The 21,379-nt window shown below is 41.4% G+C and overlaps 1 protein-coding gene across 1 annotated transcript in view; it reads left to right on the top strand.

The window, feature by feature from the left end:
• Positions 1-20,891, top strand: part of SPATA18 (spermatogenesis associated 18) — a gene marked incomplete at both ends in the record, with an annotated part of 43,227 nt that extends 22,336 nt beyond the window's left edge. Inside the window, 9 exons of the mRNA XM_084233011.1 lie at positions 786-1,094; positions 2,547-2,907; positions 4,966-5,124; positions 6,321-6,496; positions 8,442-8,565; positions 11,057-11,140; positions 14,835-14,880; positions 16,033-16,095; positions 20,803-20,891. Of these exons, the coding sequence (XP_084089137.1) occupies positions 786-1,094; positions 2,547-2,907; positions 4,966-5,124; positions 6,321-6,496; positions 8,442-8,565; positions 11,057-11,140; positions 14,835-14,880; positions 16,033-16,095; positions 20,803-20,891 (1,411 nt within the window). The remainder of the gene's footprint in view (positions 1-785; positions 1,095-2,546; positions 2,908-4,965; positions 5,125-6,320; positions 6,497-8,441; positions 8,566-11,056; positions 11,141-14,834; positions 14,881-16,032; positions 16,096-20,802) is intronic.
• Between the last annotated feature and the right edge of the window lie 488 nt (positions 20,892-21,379).

Below are 21,379 nucleotides of genomic sequence, written 5' to 3'. Positions count from 1 at the left end.
TCATCATTTTAATATCTTATTTTCTATTTGATTTATCTTCTCAAATACTTTGATCATATTAGTGATTTCTTACACCACCGATTCTGTTCTTTACTGCTTTAGTGCAGCTTTGAATTCTGCTATAGCATATTTAGCTTCTCCATGTCCTCCTTAAACTTACCTTTATACCTTTTATCTTACCCTTCTGCTGACTTCATCATAGTTTGTCCTCTGCTTTTGACTTTTCCTGTTATTTTTATGATGGCCATGCCTCTTTGTATCTTAACGAGCATGCCGGTTTTATTTCTAAAACTTTGTTTCTGTAATACATGATTTTCATAGACCTTAGTATTATGGAGAGTTATTCAGTTTCCATTGGAGTTTTCCTCCATATTCCATCTGTTCAGAGAACCAAAGAGCTAGTGAGGGTAGGAGGCTGTGTCTTTGAGACCAGTTTCTGGACTAGGCTTTGGGGGTCAAGTGCTTGCAGAGTTTTGTGCAATTAAGATCACTTCATTTTAGAACAGTGTGGCTGTAAGCCGGCTCTGCTCTGGCTAGAGGGTCTGTGTGTTTATCCTTCCTTCAGGAGTAATTTTTTCCACACAAGCTGCATGCATAGATTGGCTTCTGACCCTGGCAATTCAGTTCTTTGTTGATTTGTGTTCACTCCTCTGTTTTTCCATCAGACTTTTCCAAGGTAATAGTGGCATACTAAGTAGTCACCTGCCTTAAGTATGCCAGTTGTTGCTTATCTTTCCTCCCTCCGTCTTCTTCCTTTCTTTAAATTTTTTTCCCGCCCTGTTCAGGCTTAAGAATCTTCAAGCCCAGGAGGATGCCCGCCACAGAAACTCAGAGCACAGGGCCTCTGACTACAGTAGCAGGAGTTCGGAGCGTCGTCAGAGTTCCGACCGGAGTTCGGAGCGGGGTTCAGAGACGCGGAGGTCAGAGCCCCGAGGCTCTCTGCGCAAAAAAAGCGTCCGGGAGGCGCACAGCCCAGAGAAGCAGAGCACAGACCAGCAGTGCGCAGACGTGATATCTGATTACGAGAAGCAGCTCCGCACGCTCAAGGATGAGATCGCAGTTCTGTCTGCTGAAAAATCTGCGCGCCGAGGAAGGTTTGACAAATTCTCACAAATCTTTTCATTTCAGCCCCTTTTGTTGAGTTAGTGATCAAAGTCTGGCTCGGAAAACAAAACGAAAAAAGATACCCCGAATCCAAACCCTAACAATTTGGGGGGCCTTCTCCAGAAAGAGAAAACCTCTCCTGGATTAGGGGTCCCCCAACCTGTGGGCACTGATTTCCTTGGGGCTCACGTTGAAGCTTAAGGAATGAAACTGGAGAGATGGGCAGAAGGAGAGCTTTCTGGTTCGAGAAAAGATTTACCTAGAACTATAATGCAAGAGGTGGTATCCATGTGGGATGTTTCAAAATACGACTATAGGGCATTCCCTCTTTTATATTTCACTTTGATGGAGGTTGTAGGTGAGTGTTCTTGTGAAAGCCCCTCAATTGGTGGACAGAATGTTAACCAGGTCATTCAGACAGTGTTAAGTGAGGGCAAAGTGGGTTGTTTCTCTCTGGAATCTATTTTTCTTGCTTGTTCCACCCCCCCCCCCCTTCACTCCCACCTACAGTTCTCATTCCCATAAATACCACATTAGTCTTTCATTTTGGGGAATTGCTCTGCCAGGATTGTGCTAGTGCTGTTTGTACTGGCTCCCAGTAACTGATTTTTTGTGCATTTCTGCCCAATTCTGAGTTCAGTGACTTCACATTGATAGCTTGACATTGGCCACAAGTCTTTACGGCATCCTGGAAATTGGCAAACACTTTCAGTGAGTCCCCACACGCACATCTAGAGAGCCTGCATTTTGCTCTGTAGTTTCTTCTATAAATAACTTCCCTTTTGGAGGGTCCATATTCTTTGTCTGATAATTACTAGCAATGCCCTTTTCACTGAATCAGTGCTTTTCTATTCACTGAGTACTTAGACATGTACACCCAATCTTCTGCTCTCCATCACCAAACAGTACAAACTGTATGTAGGTGAAAACTCAGACTCTGAACAGGAAAAATGATTGCAGTTGGTACTATTGGTATGACAAGGTAGAGTTGAGATGAGAACATAGACCTTCCTCATCGTTCAATCAGTGTTCATCCCACTTTATACCATAAGGTTCGTGTGATGTGTTAGTACACTAATTTTGGTATAAGAAATACTGAAGACTTGGTTTCTTTAACTCTGGCTTCTGATAACTGGCTCTAGGCCATCTGGTTATCTTTTCTGAGTACAAGTTCCTCATATGTAAGATGACCAGCAGTCAATGCTGGCCTCCCACGGCAGCAGATCAATTGTGGTACTCAGAGAGTAGAAATGTTTCATAAGTTCTACTTCACTATGCAAATAGTATTTCTTGGTTGTGGTCATATTTGAGGTCTCATGCAAGAGTCATGGAGGCAGCCATTTTGCCCTGCCTGCAGAGTCTAGGTCTTGTGGGTATCATCTGCAGTTTGTGTGGGGAGAAGAAGCAGAGCACTTCCTGGCCTGATTCTTGCATACCCGCAGGTCCACCAGGAGCCGGTCTCCTAGCCCTTGCCGTGGCAGCCGCAGCCACAGCCGCAGCCACAGCCGTAGCCACAGCCTCAGCCAGAGTCGCCGTCAGAGTCGTAGCCACAGCCCTAGCCACAGCCGCAGCCAGAGCCGCAGCCAGAGCCGCAGCAGGTCAGCCAGCCCCACCACCGCAGTCGCCAAGGTCAGGACCCCATCTCCGAATCGTGCCAAACTGTCCAGTGTGGCACGAAAGGCTGCCCTCTTGTCTCGGTTCAGCGATGCCTATTCTCAGGCCCGCCTGGATGTGCAGTGCTTGCTGCGGCGCTGCATCGACAAAGCTGAGACGGTGCAGCGGATCATCTACATTGCCACCGTGGTAGGTGACACTCAGCGCACCACTGCGCTTCAGAGGTCCTTGGGCAATGTGGGGAGACAGCAGTTTGGTCAACTGAACAGTACAGTTTAAAAAATTACTCTAAAGTCACTGAAGGAGGGTGGGATTTCCAGCTGCTCCCCACCCCCCATCCCTTCCCTGTCATTCATCACTGTGGGATGAATCATATTTCACAGTTAATAACTATTCATACATTAATACTTCTGTTGACCAAACATTTATTGACGTCTCCATAAATGTAGGACTATCTCAAATGCGTTAATACGGAGTGTGGATTTATTCTGAATCTTCTAATGTGGGCATGAGTGTTCCAGGGTATACATTATTGCCAAAGGCTGTGATTTTGATTGATTTTCTTCTATTCTTAGAAAAACCAGAAGACTGGTGGCATTAACTTTTCTGTTTATTGAACTAAGATTAGTTACTAATGCATAATATATTGGTAATATATTAGCTGCTTGAGTATGGCAGATTAAAAAGTGCTTATATTTAATCCTTAGTTCCCCAAACAAAACCATTTTTTCTATAGGTACCATATTGAGATACTGAGTCTTTTATGGGAACAGTTAAATATGACAAAATAATGCATCAGTGTAAGAAAAGAATTATCAGCTACTGAACTTATCCCATGTATTTATTCATTTATATCACAGGTCTGAAAACTATGACCTGTGGCCCATATGTGGCCCAGTCTATCTCTGAGAGAAATGTCACCCAAGAACTACGAATATAAGACTGTTATTTTAATTTTAATTTTTTTTTATTTTTTAAAGATTTATTTATTTATTTATACTAGCATTGGGTATAGTCAGAAGCATGGGAGGGTAAGAGAATTCACCAGAGCCAGAGCCGGGAACAGAATAGGCAGAGTGACGAAATACCCTGCTGAGGGAAGCAGTGGGTGTGGCAGGGGAGGTCTGTGCGCCATGTGGGACCCTCGCAGGTGGCCGGGGATCAAACCGGTGCTGCAGAGGCTATGGGCAGCTTTGCAGCCCAGCTCTCAACTGCTGCGCCACCAGGGGAGGCCCATAAGACTGCTTTTACATTTTCAAAGGTTTGGGGAAAAAAGCGATGGAGACAACATGTGACCTACAAAGCCTAAAATATTAAAAAATATTTAAATATTTTAAAATAGTTCATATTTGCCAACCCCCTGGTTTATGTAATTAAGCATCACTGAGTGGGTTAAAGTTGTGTAAGTGTAGCAGCTATGTCTTTCATGCATAACTGAGTTTTCTCAGGGTATGCTATATTACACATACTTCAGTGTTTGTTGAATTAATAAATGCCCAGAAACATGCCAGACACTTGACAGTGACTGTATGACATAATCGCCTGCTTGATTATTTTCTTTTATTTCTTGACCAGTGATAATATGCTGCTGTGGGATCCCAGTTTCCATTTACTTTTTTTTTTTTTTTTTTATAGAGGCATGCTTTTTATTTATTTGTTTGCTGGTTTGTTTGTTTGTTTTTTGTTTATACATGCACTGGGTACAGTCAGAAGCGCGGGAGGGTGAGAGAATTCACCAGAGCCAGAGTGGGGAGCAGAGCAGGCAGAAGGACCGAGGTACACTGCTGAGGGGAGCAGCGGGCGGCAGGAGAGGTCTGCGCGCCATGTGGGACCCTCCTCCGGTGGCCGGGGAGCAGCCGGGGATTGAACCGGCACCGCAGAGGCCGCGGGCAGCTTCGCAACCCAGCGCTCAACCGCTGCGCCACCGGGGAGGCCCTCCATTTACTTTTCAATTACTCATGTAACCCCAGGTCATTGATCTCTTTAAATCTGTGTTCTGTCCTACATCGGCGATTACCATAACAATGGTGATCTGTATTGAAATTAGTGGGCGTAACTAGTCATATGTATTTGTGTACTTTTCAAAATTTAGATGTATTTTTTTCTTCCAGATTAAAAATAGTTTTGGTCACTTTGTTTAGTTAGTAGAATCCAATAGGATGTTGAACATTTGATGGACATTCTTTTCATTTCTTGCTTTGTATCTTTTCCTTCTACCAAATGAATTTGCGGCTTTTTTATGTATAGGAGGCATTCCATGTAGCTAAGATGGCATTCAGACATTTCAAGATCCGTGTGAGGAAATCATTGACACCATCATATGCAGGGTCGAATGACTTTGAGGATGCTGTCTCGGATTATATCATCTGTCATCTCGATCTCTATGATTCCCAAAGCAGTGTTAACGTAAGTGTCAGATCTCTTATTGCAACTGGTTTGCAGCTGCTGATATTTGAATGCTAATTTGAATACTAATTTCAACACTACACTGAGTACTAAGAAATCAGAAATCCATCCAGTGCTTAGTATTGCTTCTATGTTTGAAAGAGCATAAATGAGCAGCAAGCAATTTGCTTTGTAGAAACAGTTATTCTCAGCTGTTTCTTTCTTAGACTTTTTATGGGGAAAAATATTCTGAATTTTATAGTCCTAGTGTTTAGATGGGCCTTTAAGATTGAAAGAGATGATGCCATCCATAGTGCTTCAGAACAATGGCTTTGGGAAAGAGGATGGATTTGCATCCTGGTTCTGCCAATTCCCAGCTGTGTGACCTTGTACCTTTACTTCACCTCTCTGTGCTTTCGTTATTTAATCTTTATTTATTTATTTTTTTTAAAGATTTATTTATTTATACAAGATTGATTGATTGATTTATACAAGCACTGGGTACAGTCAGAAGCACGGGAAGGTGAGAGAATTCACCAGAGCCAGAGCGGGGAGCAGAGCAGGCAGAAGGACTGAAGTACACTGCGAGGGGAGCAGTGGGTGGCAGGAGAGTTCTGCGCGCCATGTGGGACCCTCCTCCTGTGGCCGGGGAGCAGCCAGGGATCGAACCGCGCTGCAGAGGCTGCGGGCAGCTTCGCAACCCAGCGCTCAACCGCTGCGCCACGGGGGAGGCCCCGTTATTTAATCTTTAAATGGGAGTAGCAATGGTCATGACCTCATAGAGTTCTTGAGAGGACTGAATGAAAGCAAAAGCAGGTAATTTGCTTAGCACAAAACTTGGTACATAGTAAATTCTCAATAAAAGCAAGCTATAGTAATTGTTGCTTAGATTATGAACAAATCAGAGTTCTGTGTTGGCATACCATATAACTGGCTAAAATAGAAAGGTAGAGAAGTAATAAGGAAAAGCCAGGAGTGAATTTTTCTTTTCTTTTCTTTTTTTTTTTTTTTTTTTGAGGCTCTTGGTTTTTAGACTCTCGGTCACTTTTGCTTCACGTCCTCTTCCTCCTTCCTGGTTAACGAGTCCTCCTCTAGTTGAACTTGTTTTTGCCCCCATAACTGAGTGCTCTTTTCCAACCTCCCATCTCATAATGCTGGAATTGCTAGAGCTTCTTCTCACAGCTTGGTAATAAGGTGATGCTATGTTTCCTTTTCAGGATGTGATCCGAGCCATGAATGTCAATCCCAAGATTTCCTTCCCTCCTGAAGTTGACTTTTGCATCCTCAGTAACTTCATCCAGGAGATATGTTGCATTGCCTTTGCGATGCAGACTTTAGATCCACCCCTAGATATTGCATTTGGGGCCGACGGAGAAGTTTTTAATGACTGCAAGTAAGAGACATAGTAGTAGCAGCTAAGGGGTTCTTTTTTTTTTTTTTAAACTTTCATTTCTTCTTCTTTTTTTTTAAAGATTTATTTATTTATTTATACAAGCACTGGGTACAGTCAGAAGCACGGGAGGGTGAGAGAATTCACCAGAGCCAGAGCGGGAAACAGTACAGGCGGAATGACAGTACACTGCTGAGAGGAGCAGTGGGCTCAGCAGGAGAGGTCTGCGCACCATGTGGGATCCTTGACTGGCGGCTGGGGATCGAACCAGTGCTGCAGAGGCTGCAGGCAGCTTCGCAACCCAGCGCTCAACTGCTGCACCACCGGGGAGACTCTAAGGGGTTCTTTAAACATAAATCATCTTGTCTCTATTTCCTGGGGATAATTTGGGGTAAATAACTCTTGGTGGGAAAATTAGGCATTTCCTGGGTTCCGGACTCTGCCATTTACTTCTCTGTACTATAGGGCAGGGCCCTCTTCTGGGGTGATTTCCTTCCTCAATCAAATGTGATTCAGAGGTGATGTTATGATTGCCATTGAACATATTGGTCTTGTGGGGAAAGAATGAGTACCTGGAGCCCAGAACATTTCTATATAAATACAAACTTCTCTTTTTATTGGTTTTTAAAAAATATTTTGAGATATAACCAACACATAAACATTGTACGGTTTGTGTTTGGGATATATACTGCAATGATTCTGTATGTGTATATATTGTAAAATGATCACGGTAAGTTTCGTTAACACTTGTCCCCATACATAAATTACAAAAATTTTTTTCTTAGAGATAACTTCTAAGTTCTATTCTCTTGGCAATTTTCAAATATGCAATATAGTATCAACTGTTGTCCATCACATTCCCATGACTTATTTATTTTATAACTGGAAGCTTGTGCCTTTTTGACCCCCTTCACCCATCTTGCCCACCCCATTCCCAGCATCTGGCAATTGCTAATTTTTCTCTGTTCTATGACCTTAGTATTTTTCTTCTTCTTTTTTTTTAATATCCCACATGTAAGAGAGATAATAAGGTATTATTTGTCTTTCTCTGCCCTACCTTGAGGTACACCCATGTTGTCACAAATCCACTAAAATTTCATTCTTTAGTGGATGAATGCTAGTCCATATGTATATAATAATATGTGTCATGGGTATCTTAAATATATCACATTTTCTTTATTCATTCATCAGTGAATAAATGGGTTATTTTTCACAGATTGACCATTGTAAATAATGCTGCATTGAACATTGTAAATAATGGTGCATATCTATTTTAGAGTTAGTGTTTTTGTCTTCTTTGCATGAATATCCAGAAGTGGGAGTGCTGGATCAAATGGCAGTTTCCACTTATTATTCCAGACTGTTGAGCTGTTTTTCGATGCTGTCATCTGGTTTTTTTCTTTACCCACTCCCCACCGTTGGGTTCTTTTCTCCCTACACTTCATGGACATCAGTGATGGGCATGTTGATTTATCATGGGACTCAGCGAGCCCTTCCCATTTTCATTCAGGCGCTCACTGACCCATTAGCTGCCCATCTTTCCACAGGATTATTGAGTCACTTTCCAACCCACCTACTTAAGTCAGTCACCCCCTACAGTTTTTGTATTTTGTCTACAAAGATAGATGAGAAACATTGAAAAAGCCTATGAGACTTCAGTGGTTCACATAGTTAGCATTTCCCTAAATTGCAGCTTTTGTAATCCTCAGAAGAGAAGGAACAGGATTAATTTAATATGACTTGTTCTTAGTGAGCTCATGCTGGTTCCTTGCTAACACTAGCTCTTATTTTAAGAGTCCACAATCATTTTAATAACAAAATCATGATTTATATTTATCTAGATATGAACATAATAAAAAATGAAACTTTACATTGGTGCCCTCCCTCCCCCACAGCTTATGGTACATAATTACTTATCGTTGCTTGTGCTTTTGTGTGTTTATTACAGGTACCGTCGCAGCTACGACTCTGATTTCACTGCTCCTCTGGTCTTCTACCACGTGTGGCCTGCTCTCATGGAGAATGACAACGTCATTATGAAGGGAGAAGCAGTTACTAAGAGAGGGGCTTTTGTACGGTGGCCTTGCATAATGACAGTTCATCCCCAGTGTTTGATTCACAAGTTCGAGAACATTTATAAAGCCAGAGATTCTATAACAGAAGTTCATAAAGAATTATTTGATAAGATTTCATACAAAGGAGACAAAAGGAACTAGCTGGGAAAGGTTCTTTGGTTACTTCACCGTTTCTTGGAATTAACTGGCAATAATTTCTCTGTTGCCTTATTTATAAGATGGAACTAGTTCTACTTGCCTCCTCCATCTTAGAAATATAATGCTATAGTAAGGGCAGAGCCCTTTCAGCTTACTTATTTAGAGATCCTCTATATTTCTAGGCATTTAAAAGTGAGTACTTAATTGGATATCATTTATATTTCTAAGCATTTAAAAGTAATTAACTTTCAGGAAACATTTGTTCAATTTTTACCCAGCATTCTCCATTTTAAAAAATGGTGAATATGCCCTGCTTTTCTCTCCTTGGTATGATATGTAGGAAGAGGGGAGGAATAGAGAAAAAGAGACAGAGAAGGTGGGGAAAGAGGAAGCAATCAGTTTTGGAAGGTAGCCTTTTCTCTACCTGACTATAGACTGTTTTGAATATGTTAAATGACTGGGCAGCCTTCTAAATGGAGTCCTAGCTCTGCAAGTCTATGAGTGTGTGTCTTGTGTTGGTGTTGGAACAGGGTGACCGCAGTTGGCTTGGATAGTCTGTATAATTCACACCATGGAGTTTTAACCTTGCCCTTCCTAGAAATGGTTAAGTAAATTATAAAATGAAGCTCCTCAGTCCAGAGCAGACCTGAGTGGTCTTTGTCTCTGTTCTCTTTGAACAGAGAATGGGGAAGGTGCATCATGGTAACCTTTCACTTATATCATGGACGTGGAGAGTATGATTTAAGAGACCTTAAGCTGAAACATTTCACTATAGATAATAGTATCTCAGTAAACTATTTTGTGCTGTGAAAGTTCAGCACATAGAAAATTGAGTTGTGTTGACCTGACAGCCCCATGTGCTTTCCAGTGAATGAGCTCATAAGACAGGCTTCTTGCCCCTGCAGTAATCACCATCTGTTAGTACACTCATTGTGGACTGTCCTCAGTGCAAGGAAGAAAGAGCAAGTAGCCACTGTTTTTAGGTTCTGCATGACATAGCAGCTGCTTTTTAATTTCCTCCTTTCCCATCAAGCATTTCACCATGTTTGCCCAAGCTAAAACTCTCAAAAGTCTCAAAATGACTGTTAGAGGGCAGGGAGAGGGGCAGCCCAAACCCTGCAAAACTGCCTATTCTAAATGGGTTCTGCCATCTGCCACATCAACACAAAACATATGAGACTTTAATGGGAAGGAACTTTAATACAACTAGGAAACAATAGAGGAAAGGCAAAGAATCTAGTTTCTAAATGAAGCACCCAAAGTTACCTGTCCCCTCGTGGGTAAAACTCCATCCAAATGGGATTGGCTCAGAGCAAGGCCCCAAAGCCTGCCACAAGTCTAAATCATCTTCCAGTGGGGGCCCACAGAAAAGGGTCAGAAACAACCAGACAAGCCCGGAAGGAAAAGAGCAAAATCAAAATCACGATAAAAGTTGCCATTGTCACCTCCCCACGGGTCTCACCCACATCTTTGTCACCCAGTCCATGACCAAAAGACAAGCGCAGTTTCTTCACCTGTCTATAGGCTCCATGTGCCTCCTCCAGGTCTCCTTCTGGCTCCATCCTGCTTCCTCCCTCAGTCTCCTCTGCAGCTTCTTCTCTCCCTGCTCAGCTCCACCCTCCCTTGGGTGGGGCAGGAAACCTGGAACCTCCCCCTTTCCTGGGGACCACCCTGTTACAATCCCCCTTTTAATTTTTATTCCACCATATCTATGGTGGCACAGATCTGGGACCACCCTGTTACATGACTTCCTCCAAAAAACAACTTCTTCCTTTTAGAATAAGTTGGAAAAAGATAGGATTGAACAAAGAGAAATTTGGCAATAACTGGCAGTAATTTTTTGCTGGTAAAATCTCATTACAGTGAATATAGTTGTCTTCATACTCACTAAAGAATAGGTGGCAGCAGTGGTGAGTCATTCAATCACTCTTTAATTCATTTTATTCAATTATTACACAATTATTAATGATCCAAGCACTGTGCATAGGTGTTAAGGATTCAGCAATAAACAGACACAAATCCCTGCCCACAGGATGCTTATATTCAACACTTGCAGATTTGAATGTAATTTCTTAACAATTTACACATTAAAACAAAATTCTATGCATCAAGAAATTGAACATACCGAAGTTCATTGTAATGGTATTTTATTTGAGAAATACCATAAAGATATTGTCAAAGATTGGACAGTTATAGGGAATGACAGGAGACTACCTCATGCTGGTGGCTGGGAATGGGCATTGCAGTCCAACCAATCTATGTGCAATGCCTCTCATTCCACGGCATCTGCTTATTAAGCCCTGTGAGTTATCACAATCGATTGACTCATTTTTTTCTTCTTTCTTTCTAGTGGAATTCTGTGCGATCTGTGAGTCGATGTCGAAGCAGGAGTTTAAGCCCCATCTGCCCCCGTAGCCACATTGGTTTAAGCACGGTACTTATCTGTCTAATCATTTTTACACAAACTATCCCCTAGTTGATTTTTTTTCTTCAACACTCCCCTATAAAGTTGGGTCATAGCCCAGGTGCAATCTGAAACTGGTCCTCATACACAGGGGGCACGGAGCAGCTGAAGGAGAAGGCAGTCCATTCCATTTTGGCAGGTGGCAGTTTTAATAAGGGAACTTTGCTTGGGCAATTGCAAGACAAGTAGTTTTCCATGCCTACCCCCAAATGTGAAATGTTTTTATAGTGGATTTAACTGGTTTAGTTGTATGTGCCATCCATATGGTTCTAGAAACACACTTTAGCTCAGGGATATGTCCTTGTTTAGTTTGTGGGATTTAGAAAAGGGGAACCCACATTCTCAGGAGTGGTGGTGAGGAAGCTCTGTTGACCAGGTTTAGCTCCTCAGTCAATAGGCAGTCACTGTCTTTTGATTGTCTTCCCTGTCATTCTACCCCTGAGTGGCATGTCCACACGCCCCTCCCCCACACCCTCTCCAGTCTTCCTATCATAACCTGTTTCCTTCAGTCTCTATGGACAGTGTTTTGGTTCTCTCCCTGGGGTGTGTATGTGTCAAAGGCTGATTAGATTTACAACTTCAAGGAGCAGAGGAAAAAAGGGCAAATTTCCGCCTAAGAGTTTTGGGGTAATTGTTATTTAAAGATCTTTCCTCACTTTCCAAGGGATTTTCCTCTTAGCATCTTAATCAGGCTTTGTTGCAAGTTCTTGTACCTCAATCCACAGCAACGTGAGCTGTCCTACCTTTGCAAACCAGCACGCTGAGGTTTCTAACTTTAGTTCTTCCAGCTTTTAACTCAAGTTCAGCCTCAGCTGGGCATTAGTAGTCAACTGAACTGCCCACAGCAGAGGCCTGCCTGCTGCAGCAAACATTCCTTTCTCTTGTTTGCCACAGAGCACTCTGCACAATTTTCAAACAAACACATTAAAGCAGCCCCCTACTCACATGGCAGTTCCAGCACCAACCTCCCCTCTCTACCCCGCACATAGTGGCCAGCACAAGATTCCCTTTCTGATGCTCCTCCCCAAAGCCAGGCAATTAGGAGGATGGTGCAGGCCACCCCTCCCTATTTAGAGATTGATGACAGCACAGGGCTCCCCCATCAATGCCTCTTTCCCTAGGCCCATTTCTTTGGTCTCCTGCCAGAGGGTAAGGAGAGAATGAAGAGAAAGACTGTCCATATTGGTAGCTGGCAGTTTTAATAACCAAGAGAACTGACTGTGGAGGCTTTGTCTTGGGTGGCTGGAAGACAAGTAGTTCCCTCCCGGCCTGGCCTGACACCTCCCCCATTGTCAACATTTAGATAAAGGCTTAACTACTCCAGATGGCCTTAGAAACTCATTGTATTTCAGGATCTCTCCTTGGGCAGCTTCTAGGAGCAGGGAAGACCAGTGAAGTGCACATTCCTGGGTGGGGGGATGCCAAGGAGCCTCTAATTGCCTGGCCCAGTTCCCAGGCCAGTAGGCCATCACTGTCTTGTGATTGTCTTTTCAACATAGGTGATTGTAAGTCTATAGTTTGGAAGAGAACCCCAAACTGCCCTCGGCTAAGGAATTTTTCATTCTAGAAAGAAGGAAGTAAAGGTAGTTTTATTTTCCTTATTTAAAAGAATGAGACTTTACTCATTTCATGGTTTTCATGGTTTTATTTTTATCTTTAAATGAAAACCGGCTATTAGATGTCAGTTAATCTTCTTAAAAGAGGGTGGGGCCCCTAAATCAACTGATCACAGTAGGCATCCCTGGTTACTCTAAAATGTATTTTCTGAATTTCGAGAAATAGCTCAAATGGTCTGGATTTCACTATTGTACAAAGAACATTGTAAGTATTAATTTTCCTTCAAACTTCAAAATAGGAAGAATAAGACCAGTTTCTTTGTGTATTAGTTCTTGGGAGCATTATTAATATGTCTTTCAAAGAAAACATCAGTGGAAACTACTCTGAAAACTAAAAACATTCTTATAATTCACCAGTGATCATATATTCAATTAATAATATTTAGTCAATGCCTTTGACTATAGAGGGCTGGACCAGGACATGTGGGCACCAGATAGGCTAATAATTTGCTGTTCCCTCAAAATAAAAATTCCTCAAATATTTTTTGACCTTGTTTTAGGGAGAGGGGTGGAGAACCACATCTGGCAACACTCAGCCTCTCTGAAATTATCTCTACCAGTGCAGCTCTAGCCCGAAAGTCCTAACAAAACCAAAGCCAAGTGACCCCCACACTTAATAAGACCCTCCTTTCCTGCTGACTTTAATGAGCATCTATTGTTACTTCTACTTGTCCTTTATCAAACATTCCTTCTGTATCTGAAGGATTCTAATAATTAAAAATGGGCTTTTCCCTAAATGGCTTTCAATATAGGAAGATCAATACAATTAAACAAGGTAACTGAATATGTGAGATTTGATGTAGCTCATCAAAGAGGCGCAGAGAAGATAGATTTCTTCCACGTTTAGCAGTGAGGAGGGGGCTTGTGGGGGAATTGGTATTTGAGCTTATCTTTTAGACTGGATGGAATTTTAATGGGCTGGGAAACTGAGGAGAAATATCCAGATGAAGGAAATGGCTTGAGAATGAAAAAGCCATGTATTGGACACAGTTCTTTTGCTCATGGAGATTTTAATATAACACTCTTGTCCTTATTCATGAATACATATTTACAGTAGGCAGAAACAAAAGGACTGCATTTAGTGGGCTGTTAAAAAGGACATCTTGAGAGTTTTATACTGGAAGAATTGCAATTCTCATTCTAACAGGCATCTTCATCTCAGGAGAAAGAAAAATATTAGACCCCTTTGTGCTTACAGTCATGGCGAGTTTTACCACTGGGCACTCCAGGAAAGCTTATCTCTATAATAACCCCCTGGATAAATTTTTGCCTGGGAAGAACAAACTAAGCTTCAGATGAGAATAAAATATATCCTCAAACAAGTTGCCAACTTTCTGATCCTTTCCTCCATCCTCTTTTTACAAAGGCTGGGTACATTTACAAAATAAAAATATTTTTGGTTAGTCTGGCTTTTTGCCTTATTTCAGTCTTCTTGGTGACCCATCAGGTCTTACATCATTGTTAGTGTGTATTTACCTAGAGCCTTGAGAAGCTTAGCACAAGGGTGATGCTTGTAGGCAGTTATTTCTGAGACGTGACAGACCTACAGGTACACATGGTGGCTTTTGTTCAATAAAAACAAAGCTAATATTTGAAAAATAATTCTTTTCTGGCTGCCCAATAGCCCTCCTCAGTACAGCAGCATTTAGGCATGTGAGATAATGCATCTAAAGGATCTGCCAGAGAATATTTGATCACTTTAACTTTAATTAGTTATTTTAAATAATTACCTTAGTTATTTAATTATTGTTTTCTGGGAAACATTGAATTCAATATGACTCCTGAGTATCCAATCTCAAAATCTTTGGCAACCATTAAAACAAACAAATAAATAGTCACTGAACCTACCTTTTAATTAACAATATAAATGAAAATAAATTGAATGTTCATGGACTCGTAGTGCTTAGTAGGAGGAAAAATTGTAGACCTAATGTGTCTCAAGAGGGATTCAAAAACAAATCTCTGGTTTTAGGGGGGAAATGTCAAAACAATTCCTTCTTTGAGCTCTGTTTACTGTGAAATCAACATTACACTTTTATATTTTCTAGATATCTCGAAGCCGGAGTCCTTCTCCAATAAGATGTGGATTGCCAAGTAAGTTTCAGATGGATCAATTTTCTGCTTTTTAATGCTCTTCTTAATAATCAGTCTTGGGGCCTCCCCGGTGGCGCAGCGGTTGAGCGCTAGCTTGCGAAGCTGTCCGCAGCCTCTGCAGCGCTGGTTCGATCCCCAGCTGCTCCCCAGCTGCTCCCCAGCTGCTCCCCAGCTGCTCCCCAGCCACCGGAGGAGGGTCCCACGTGGCGCGCAGACCTCTCCTGCCGCCCGCTGCTCCCCTCAGCAGTGTACTTCGGTCCTTCTGCTTGCTCTGCTCCCCGCTCTGGCTCTGGTGAATTCTCTCACCCTCCCACGCTTTTGACTGTACCCAGTGCTTGTATAAATAAAAATAAATAAATCTTTAAAAAAAAATCAGTCTGTACAGCAAAACAAATGTTTTGCTTCCTAGGGAATATCTTTTACTTCACGTGTTTCATTTCTGTACCTTCTTGTTGATGGTGCATAAGCAGTTTCCATGACTTACATAGGCTAATAAATAATTATTATAAAGAATAATAATGACTTACATAGGCTAATAAGTAATTTTTATAAATGTTTAAATAAATAAGCCAATTGAATGGTTTACGAATGTGAACCTAGCTTAACCACCCCTGTTTCATTTACATCCTTTCTAAAGATCCTTCCCAATATTGAGCTCTTTTTTTTTCCTCCCCAGGGTTTTGAAACAACCAGCCATGTTCCTTTGCCGCAGAACATCTCTAACAGCGACTTCCCCAGCACTTGCCTCCACCTGCCTGCTGTGTCTGCCTCAGACCTCACTTAAGATAATGTGAAAAGGCAATTCTGTATCGCTGCACGCAGAGAGTTAAATGTTTTGGCTCAGTGCACTTGTAACTTCAGACAATTGCATTTTATTTTATTTTATAGATACAAATTCCATCAATTTGATAAAAACAATTGCATAGGTGTTTAGGATGATATTCATTTGAAGCAAAGTCCATCACCCAGGTTCAGGATTTCCTGAGAGACTAGACTTGTTTAGAAAACCTATATTAACAAAACTGGGAAATCTTTACTATGCTGATTCCAAAAGACAAGGCATTTTAGTTTACAAATTGATCATAAATACTGTAATTGCTGGTATTAGCTTTAAATTGAACACAATATTGTGGTTTTAATTTTTCTTTTAAGGTTTGGAAGACAGCCGTAAGCTCAGGGTGAAGAGCCCATACCAGTGGCTAAATGTCAAAGATGGTGACTCACCAGCTTGCAGCTCAGGGGCTTGTTTTCTTCTACTTTGAGAGCGGCCCCTGCGGTGGAGTGGAGAGTACTGTATACAGAAGATACTGGGGTTTTCCTGCTTCATGATGCAGAGCAGTGATTTAGATAGCAGCCAACTTTGAGCTAAATATTGATTGCTTTGTGTCCTCCAGCCCCAACCTGGGATGTTTCACCCTGTTTTAATGCACATGTAAATATAGAAGCTACCTGGGATGTGTTACCATTCCTCCAGATTTTCACAAATTCAGACTTCCTGTGAACTTCTGCTGATAAAAATGCCTAAACTTAAGACCTAAAACCAGTAGCATTTTTTATTGATTTTCAAAGATCTGTCTCTTGGATAGCTTTCTTGCGAAGTGTTATTGAAAGTTCAAGATAATAATGGAGTGTGGCTTTCTCAAGATAAGTGATGCTGTTTTTGTACCTTTCTTTTTCACTTTAAAGACAACTTTAAGCACCAGTCTCACATGTAACTGTTTTCCCATGTGCCTTTTAGAGAGAAACTGGATTGGCCACAGCTCAGTTGGCATAAATTCAGTGTCAAACCATCACCTGGGGGACATCAGGTGAAAAAAACCCAGGTTTCTCTAAAGCATTTTGTCCCTTGTGCCGAGCTGAGGGGGCCACCACTTCAGCCCCCACCCTTGGGGGCTCCTCAAGTGTGAGGTTCTTTTGCTCCCTCTGTGGTTATGTGGCCATTGTTTTGCGGCAAGGCAGTGTTTTGAAAGGAAAACTTGGCCACAGTTAACTCTAGTTCCAACTTGGTCTTCACCTTGCTCTGTGCCCTGAAGGACTTACTTCACCTCTCTGAACCTCAGTTTCATTGTAGAGTGAGGAGGTTGGACGAGATTAATGTCACAGCTGCCCCAGACTCTGACATATTTTATTCAGAATATGTTGAAATGAAATTCAAAGTTAATATAATCCAAACGCGTATCTCCTTTAAAACAATGAGTGCAGCATTATAGCTGTAAAGTAATTTTTAATGAAATAAAATGTGCTTAAATAACAAAGCTTGGTTATTACCACCTTAGAAGAGAAAATTAAGTTGTCAGAGGTTTGGGCTGTGCTGGCATCATCGGTCAGTGCTGTCGTTGGATGTGGTTCTCTGAAAGGGTGGGCCACATTGGGTAGAGTTTGGAGCAAACACTTTACAGCTCGAAGTGCATTCCTGGAAAAGTTGGTATATATTAAAGCCACGCAACAATTACTTTGAGTTATATGTTAAAAGCTCTCTTCTAATTCTTGCTAAATAATGAGAACCCCCACATATCAGACTTCACATGAGGGAATGCATGGCCTGGTTTGCTGTGTACTGGGTCCAGCCACCTGCTGTTTCTCAAGTCTCTGATGTGAAGTGTAACCACTCAGGGAAGGGTAAATAGTCTAGAACAATTTTTGGAAAGGATCCAACAAAACCAAAAGAGGCTGACCTATTTTATTTCATCTGAACATGCTCCTTAACCTTAATGGCTTTGAAAAATGAAAACCTCTTGCTTTGTAACCTAGGTAAATGTTAGTTTTTCTATTAATATTAATATCTAACAATAAAATCAAGAAAAAGAGTGCTCTGTATCTGTAGTTTCTTTGCCACAAAATGCTTTCCGTGCAGATTCCTTTCCCCCATCTTCACTCTGAGGTCTGAACGAGGGCCACGGATTCATGTAGTAAATCCCTCTGGTGCCTCTGCTCTGGGGTGGGCCCAGATTGCTGCAAATCCACGTTGTAGCTTAACTGCCAGCTTTGGTTTATTTTATCTACAATGCAATATCATCATATTCAAGATATTCCCAGTAGTGCTAAGTAGAATAGTTCTGTGCTGCCCGTAGCAAACCCAGGTGTTGTCAGTGTTGTAGAGAAGAAACCTATTCATGCAACATGCCGTGTAGGCTTCTTCCAGGTCTTTTATTTCAGAATAACATTCTGTTCTGCTTTATGTTATCCCTCCAGAGTCTGTAGCATCATTTCTTTTGTTTATTGGTGTCTTTGTTCATTCATTCACTCATACACACGGGCCCAGTGTGTCAGGTGCAGTGCATGCTGCTAGGGATGCATGGTGGCCATGGTGCCAGCTCCTCTAGAGCTTGATGGCACACTCAGATGCATTCCTTGGTGCCTTTCCTGTCACAGCGAACATAAATGATGGAAGAAAAAATTTACAGCCAATACAACACTTAAGAGAGAACGTCACTGGAAGAACGTAATATGTTAATCTGGTGGGCAGATGCCCACATATAAGGAAGATGATGTTCAAGGTGATAGGGGACATATGGTGAACTACACGGGAGAGTGGAACTCAGCTATGTCATCACAGATGAATCACTCAGTCTTTGAACAAATGTCTTGAACCTATAATCCTAGGACTATTAATAAAAAAATGAGGCTCTAAGGTCTTTTCTGACAGCTGTGTTCCACCTGTTCTGTTCCTAAATGACAGGGCAGTTTTCAGACCATTATAATTCACTTTCAGTGTCCTCAAATCCTTCATGAGGCAAGATTGCTGCCAATAGTGTTCTATAAAGTCTGGGTTGAGTAGTATGACTTTGAATAATATCATATTATAATTTGGGTGATGTCTTAAGGAGCTTTTAAGAAACGAGTGTTACAGCCGCATTAGGTCATTGCAATGTGAGCCCAGAAACCATGTGGGTAAAGTGACATTTACTATATGCCATTTAAATACCAAGGTAGTGAAGCTTGTTGACCTAAATGCAGTGAGTGAACAAGGGCCTCGAAAATGAATGAGGAGCTAATTTTCTTACTTTAGAATGCAATGCGATGGAACAATCTCACACTTAACAGAACTGCCCACTGCGTGCCAGCAAGAACAGTATACTTTTCATGACATCATTGGCAATTATATACCAGGACTAGGCAACTAACTATTTTTCACTGAGTGAACAGTAAAAGAATGTGGTAAATGGCTATTTTATAGCCTTATGTCAATGTTAAGATATAACTGTAATGATACAACCCAAATAATAACTTGAAAAATGTGATGTGAAATTGATTTTAGAGACCTTCTTTAGTAACTGAACAATTGTGAGATGATCTTGAGTGTCATTTGATGAATCACACCCTTCCTGAAATTTATTTCTGGAGTTGGGATGCTGGGGGTGGGCTGACATTTCCCTCATAGCTAAATTTTATTTTCTTAGACCAGGGAACAAGTTTCAGAGACATGCCATCAGAACAGCACTGAGGACTGGCCTCCAACTCTAGGTCACAAGTTGAAGTAAGACTGGAGGACTACTCTGTATCCCTCCAAATTCATCTGGTGAACATATTCATCATTCATTCCTTTAGGGAGCATTTCCTGATGTCTGTTGAATGCAGTGCCAGGCACTGTGTTAGGCCCTGAGAAGACACTGGTGAACAAAAAACTGAATGAGAGAACTCTGGGCTGTGTGGCTAAGGGGTAGGTCTCTGCTCTTTCTGAAATGTGGGGTGGTGACTGGTAATGACCTCTTGTTTGGGGGATAATCTAAAGTCCGTTATGTTGATACTGGGGTGGAACAGTCTGTGGCACTGTCGAGACTTAGCCCCGAGTGCTAACTCATTCAGGGAGGTTTCTAAGTTCAGTATAACATAAGGTGAGAATACTCTGAGAAAATACAGGTGGGGTTTAAATAATGTGCTGAAGGTGGGTTTGTGCTCACCATTAGAAAGGAATCACTAATTAGAACAAAAGAGGATACTTGTCAAGGTTGGAGAAAATACTATTAATTTTAGGAGACCCTCCCTCGCCTCCAGGGTGGTTTCCCACCCATAATTTTTTAGCAAATTCTTCATTTTTAGAGTTTTAGTCAAACTTAAGACTTTGAAGGATGTTAGAATACAAATGCAAATAACTTAGAGCAGTAACCCCGCAGTAAAAATGAGGTTTTGGATTCTTTCCTGAAAGTCATAGGGCTGGAGGGAGAGATGGGGGAAGACTAGGATCCTGGTACATGATTAGGTCGTCAGGGTAGGCAATGGAAGGTTGTTCCTTTGAGTGGTATGGTCGAGGGCAGGAAAACCAGGACTCAGTGTCTGATGTGAGCACAGTCTTACTAACTGTCCAGTGAGAGGCACAAGCTAAAGGTAGCTTCACCCTAGCAACAGTTGCTGTAGACTGGATGCTTGTATCCCTCCAAATTCATCTGGTGAACACAAATCTTCGATGAGATGGTATTTGGAGGTAGGGCCTTTGGGGGTGATTAGGTGATGGGGGTGGAACCCTCATGAATGGCATTAGTGCACTTGTAAAATAGACTTAGGGAGCTCCCTTGTCCCTTCCACCATGTGGAGACACAGCAAGAAGATGGCCGTCTGTGAACCAGAAGGGGGTTCTCACCAGACACTGAGCCTGCCAGCACCTTGATCTTGAACTTTCCAGCTTCCAGAAATGTGGGAAATGAATGGCTAAGCCACATGCTCTATGGCATTTTCATTGCACAGGCTCTCACAGACTAAGACAATGAAAAAGCGTCCTGTGGACAATTAGGTTTAAAAAAATGAGTTAAAAAGTAAGTTGAACTTTTTTGCTTGGTGGGATTCTGTAGAACTTTTAATCTTTTTTTCAATGAGTTCTCCAAACTTACTTCACCATTTGACATGGGCTTTTCCAAACTAGAGGGACTGTTACAGAACATATTTTGGGGGAATACTTCCTTAAGATTTTTCTTTTTTGAATTACAGATGCTGCTGACTATTGGGAGTTTTTATCAGCTTTACAGCAAGTGAAGGAAAAATCCAGCTGTCACCTGATAAACAGACTTTTTGCCTAATTATGAAATAAAGTCTCCAAATGGAAAATCTATCCAGATTCCTTATAACTGTATTTATCTTTTCCTTTTGTCTTTTATCTTCGCCCTTCATAAAATTCCCGTAAGCCTAATTTTATGTCAGTGCTATTTTCCTAGAATTTGTGTTTTTCCTTAACCCTTTACCTTGCTCCATACCTTTGAATCATCACTTCTATTTTCTCTATTTCTCTTCTACTTTGTCTTTTTCAGGATTTTCTTTTCCTTAATTAAACTTCTTAATGCAAATCCTTTGTACTTCTTAATAACAGCCACTTAATCTTTCATGCAATTATGAATCAATGAAATGGATGATTTTCAAACTTAAAGCATGGCGAATAGCCTTTCATATAAAGCTGGAATTATATCCTCAATCATAAGATGCATTTTATGAAAATTTCAAATATTTTCTAAATTTTTGAGTATTTAGATTATTAAAAATGACAATTACTAAAATAAATTTTACTTAAAGT

Source organism: Talpa europaea, assembly GCF_964194135.1.
Source record: "Talpa europaea genome assembly, chromosome: 5".
Classification (NCBI taxonomy): domain Eukaryota; kingdom Metazoa; phylum Chordata; class Mammalia; order Eulipotyphla; family Talpidae; genus Talpa; species Talpa europaea.
This window is presented reverse-complemented; position numbering and strand designations above follow the sequence as displayed.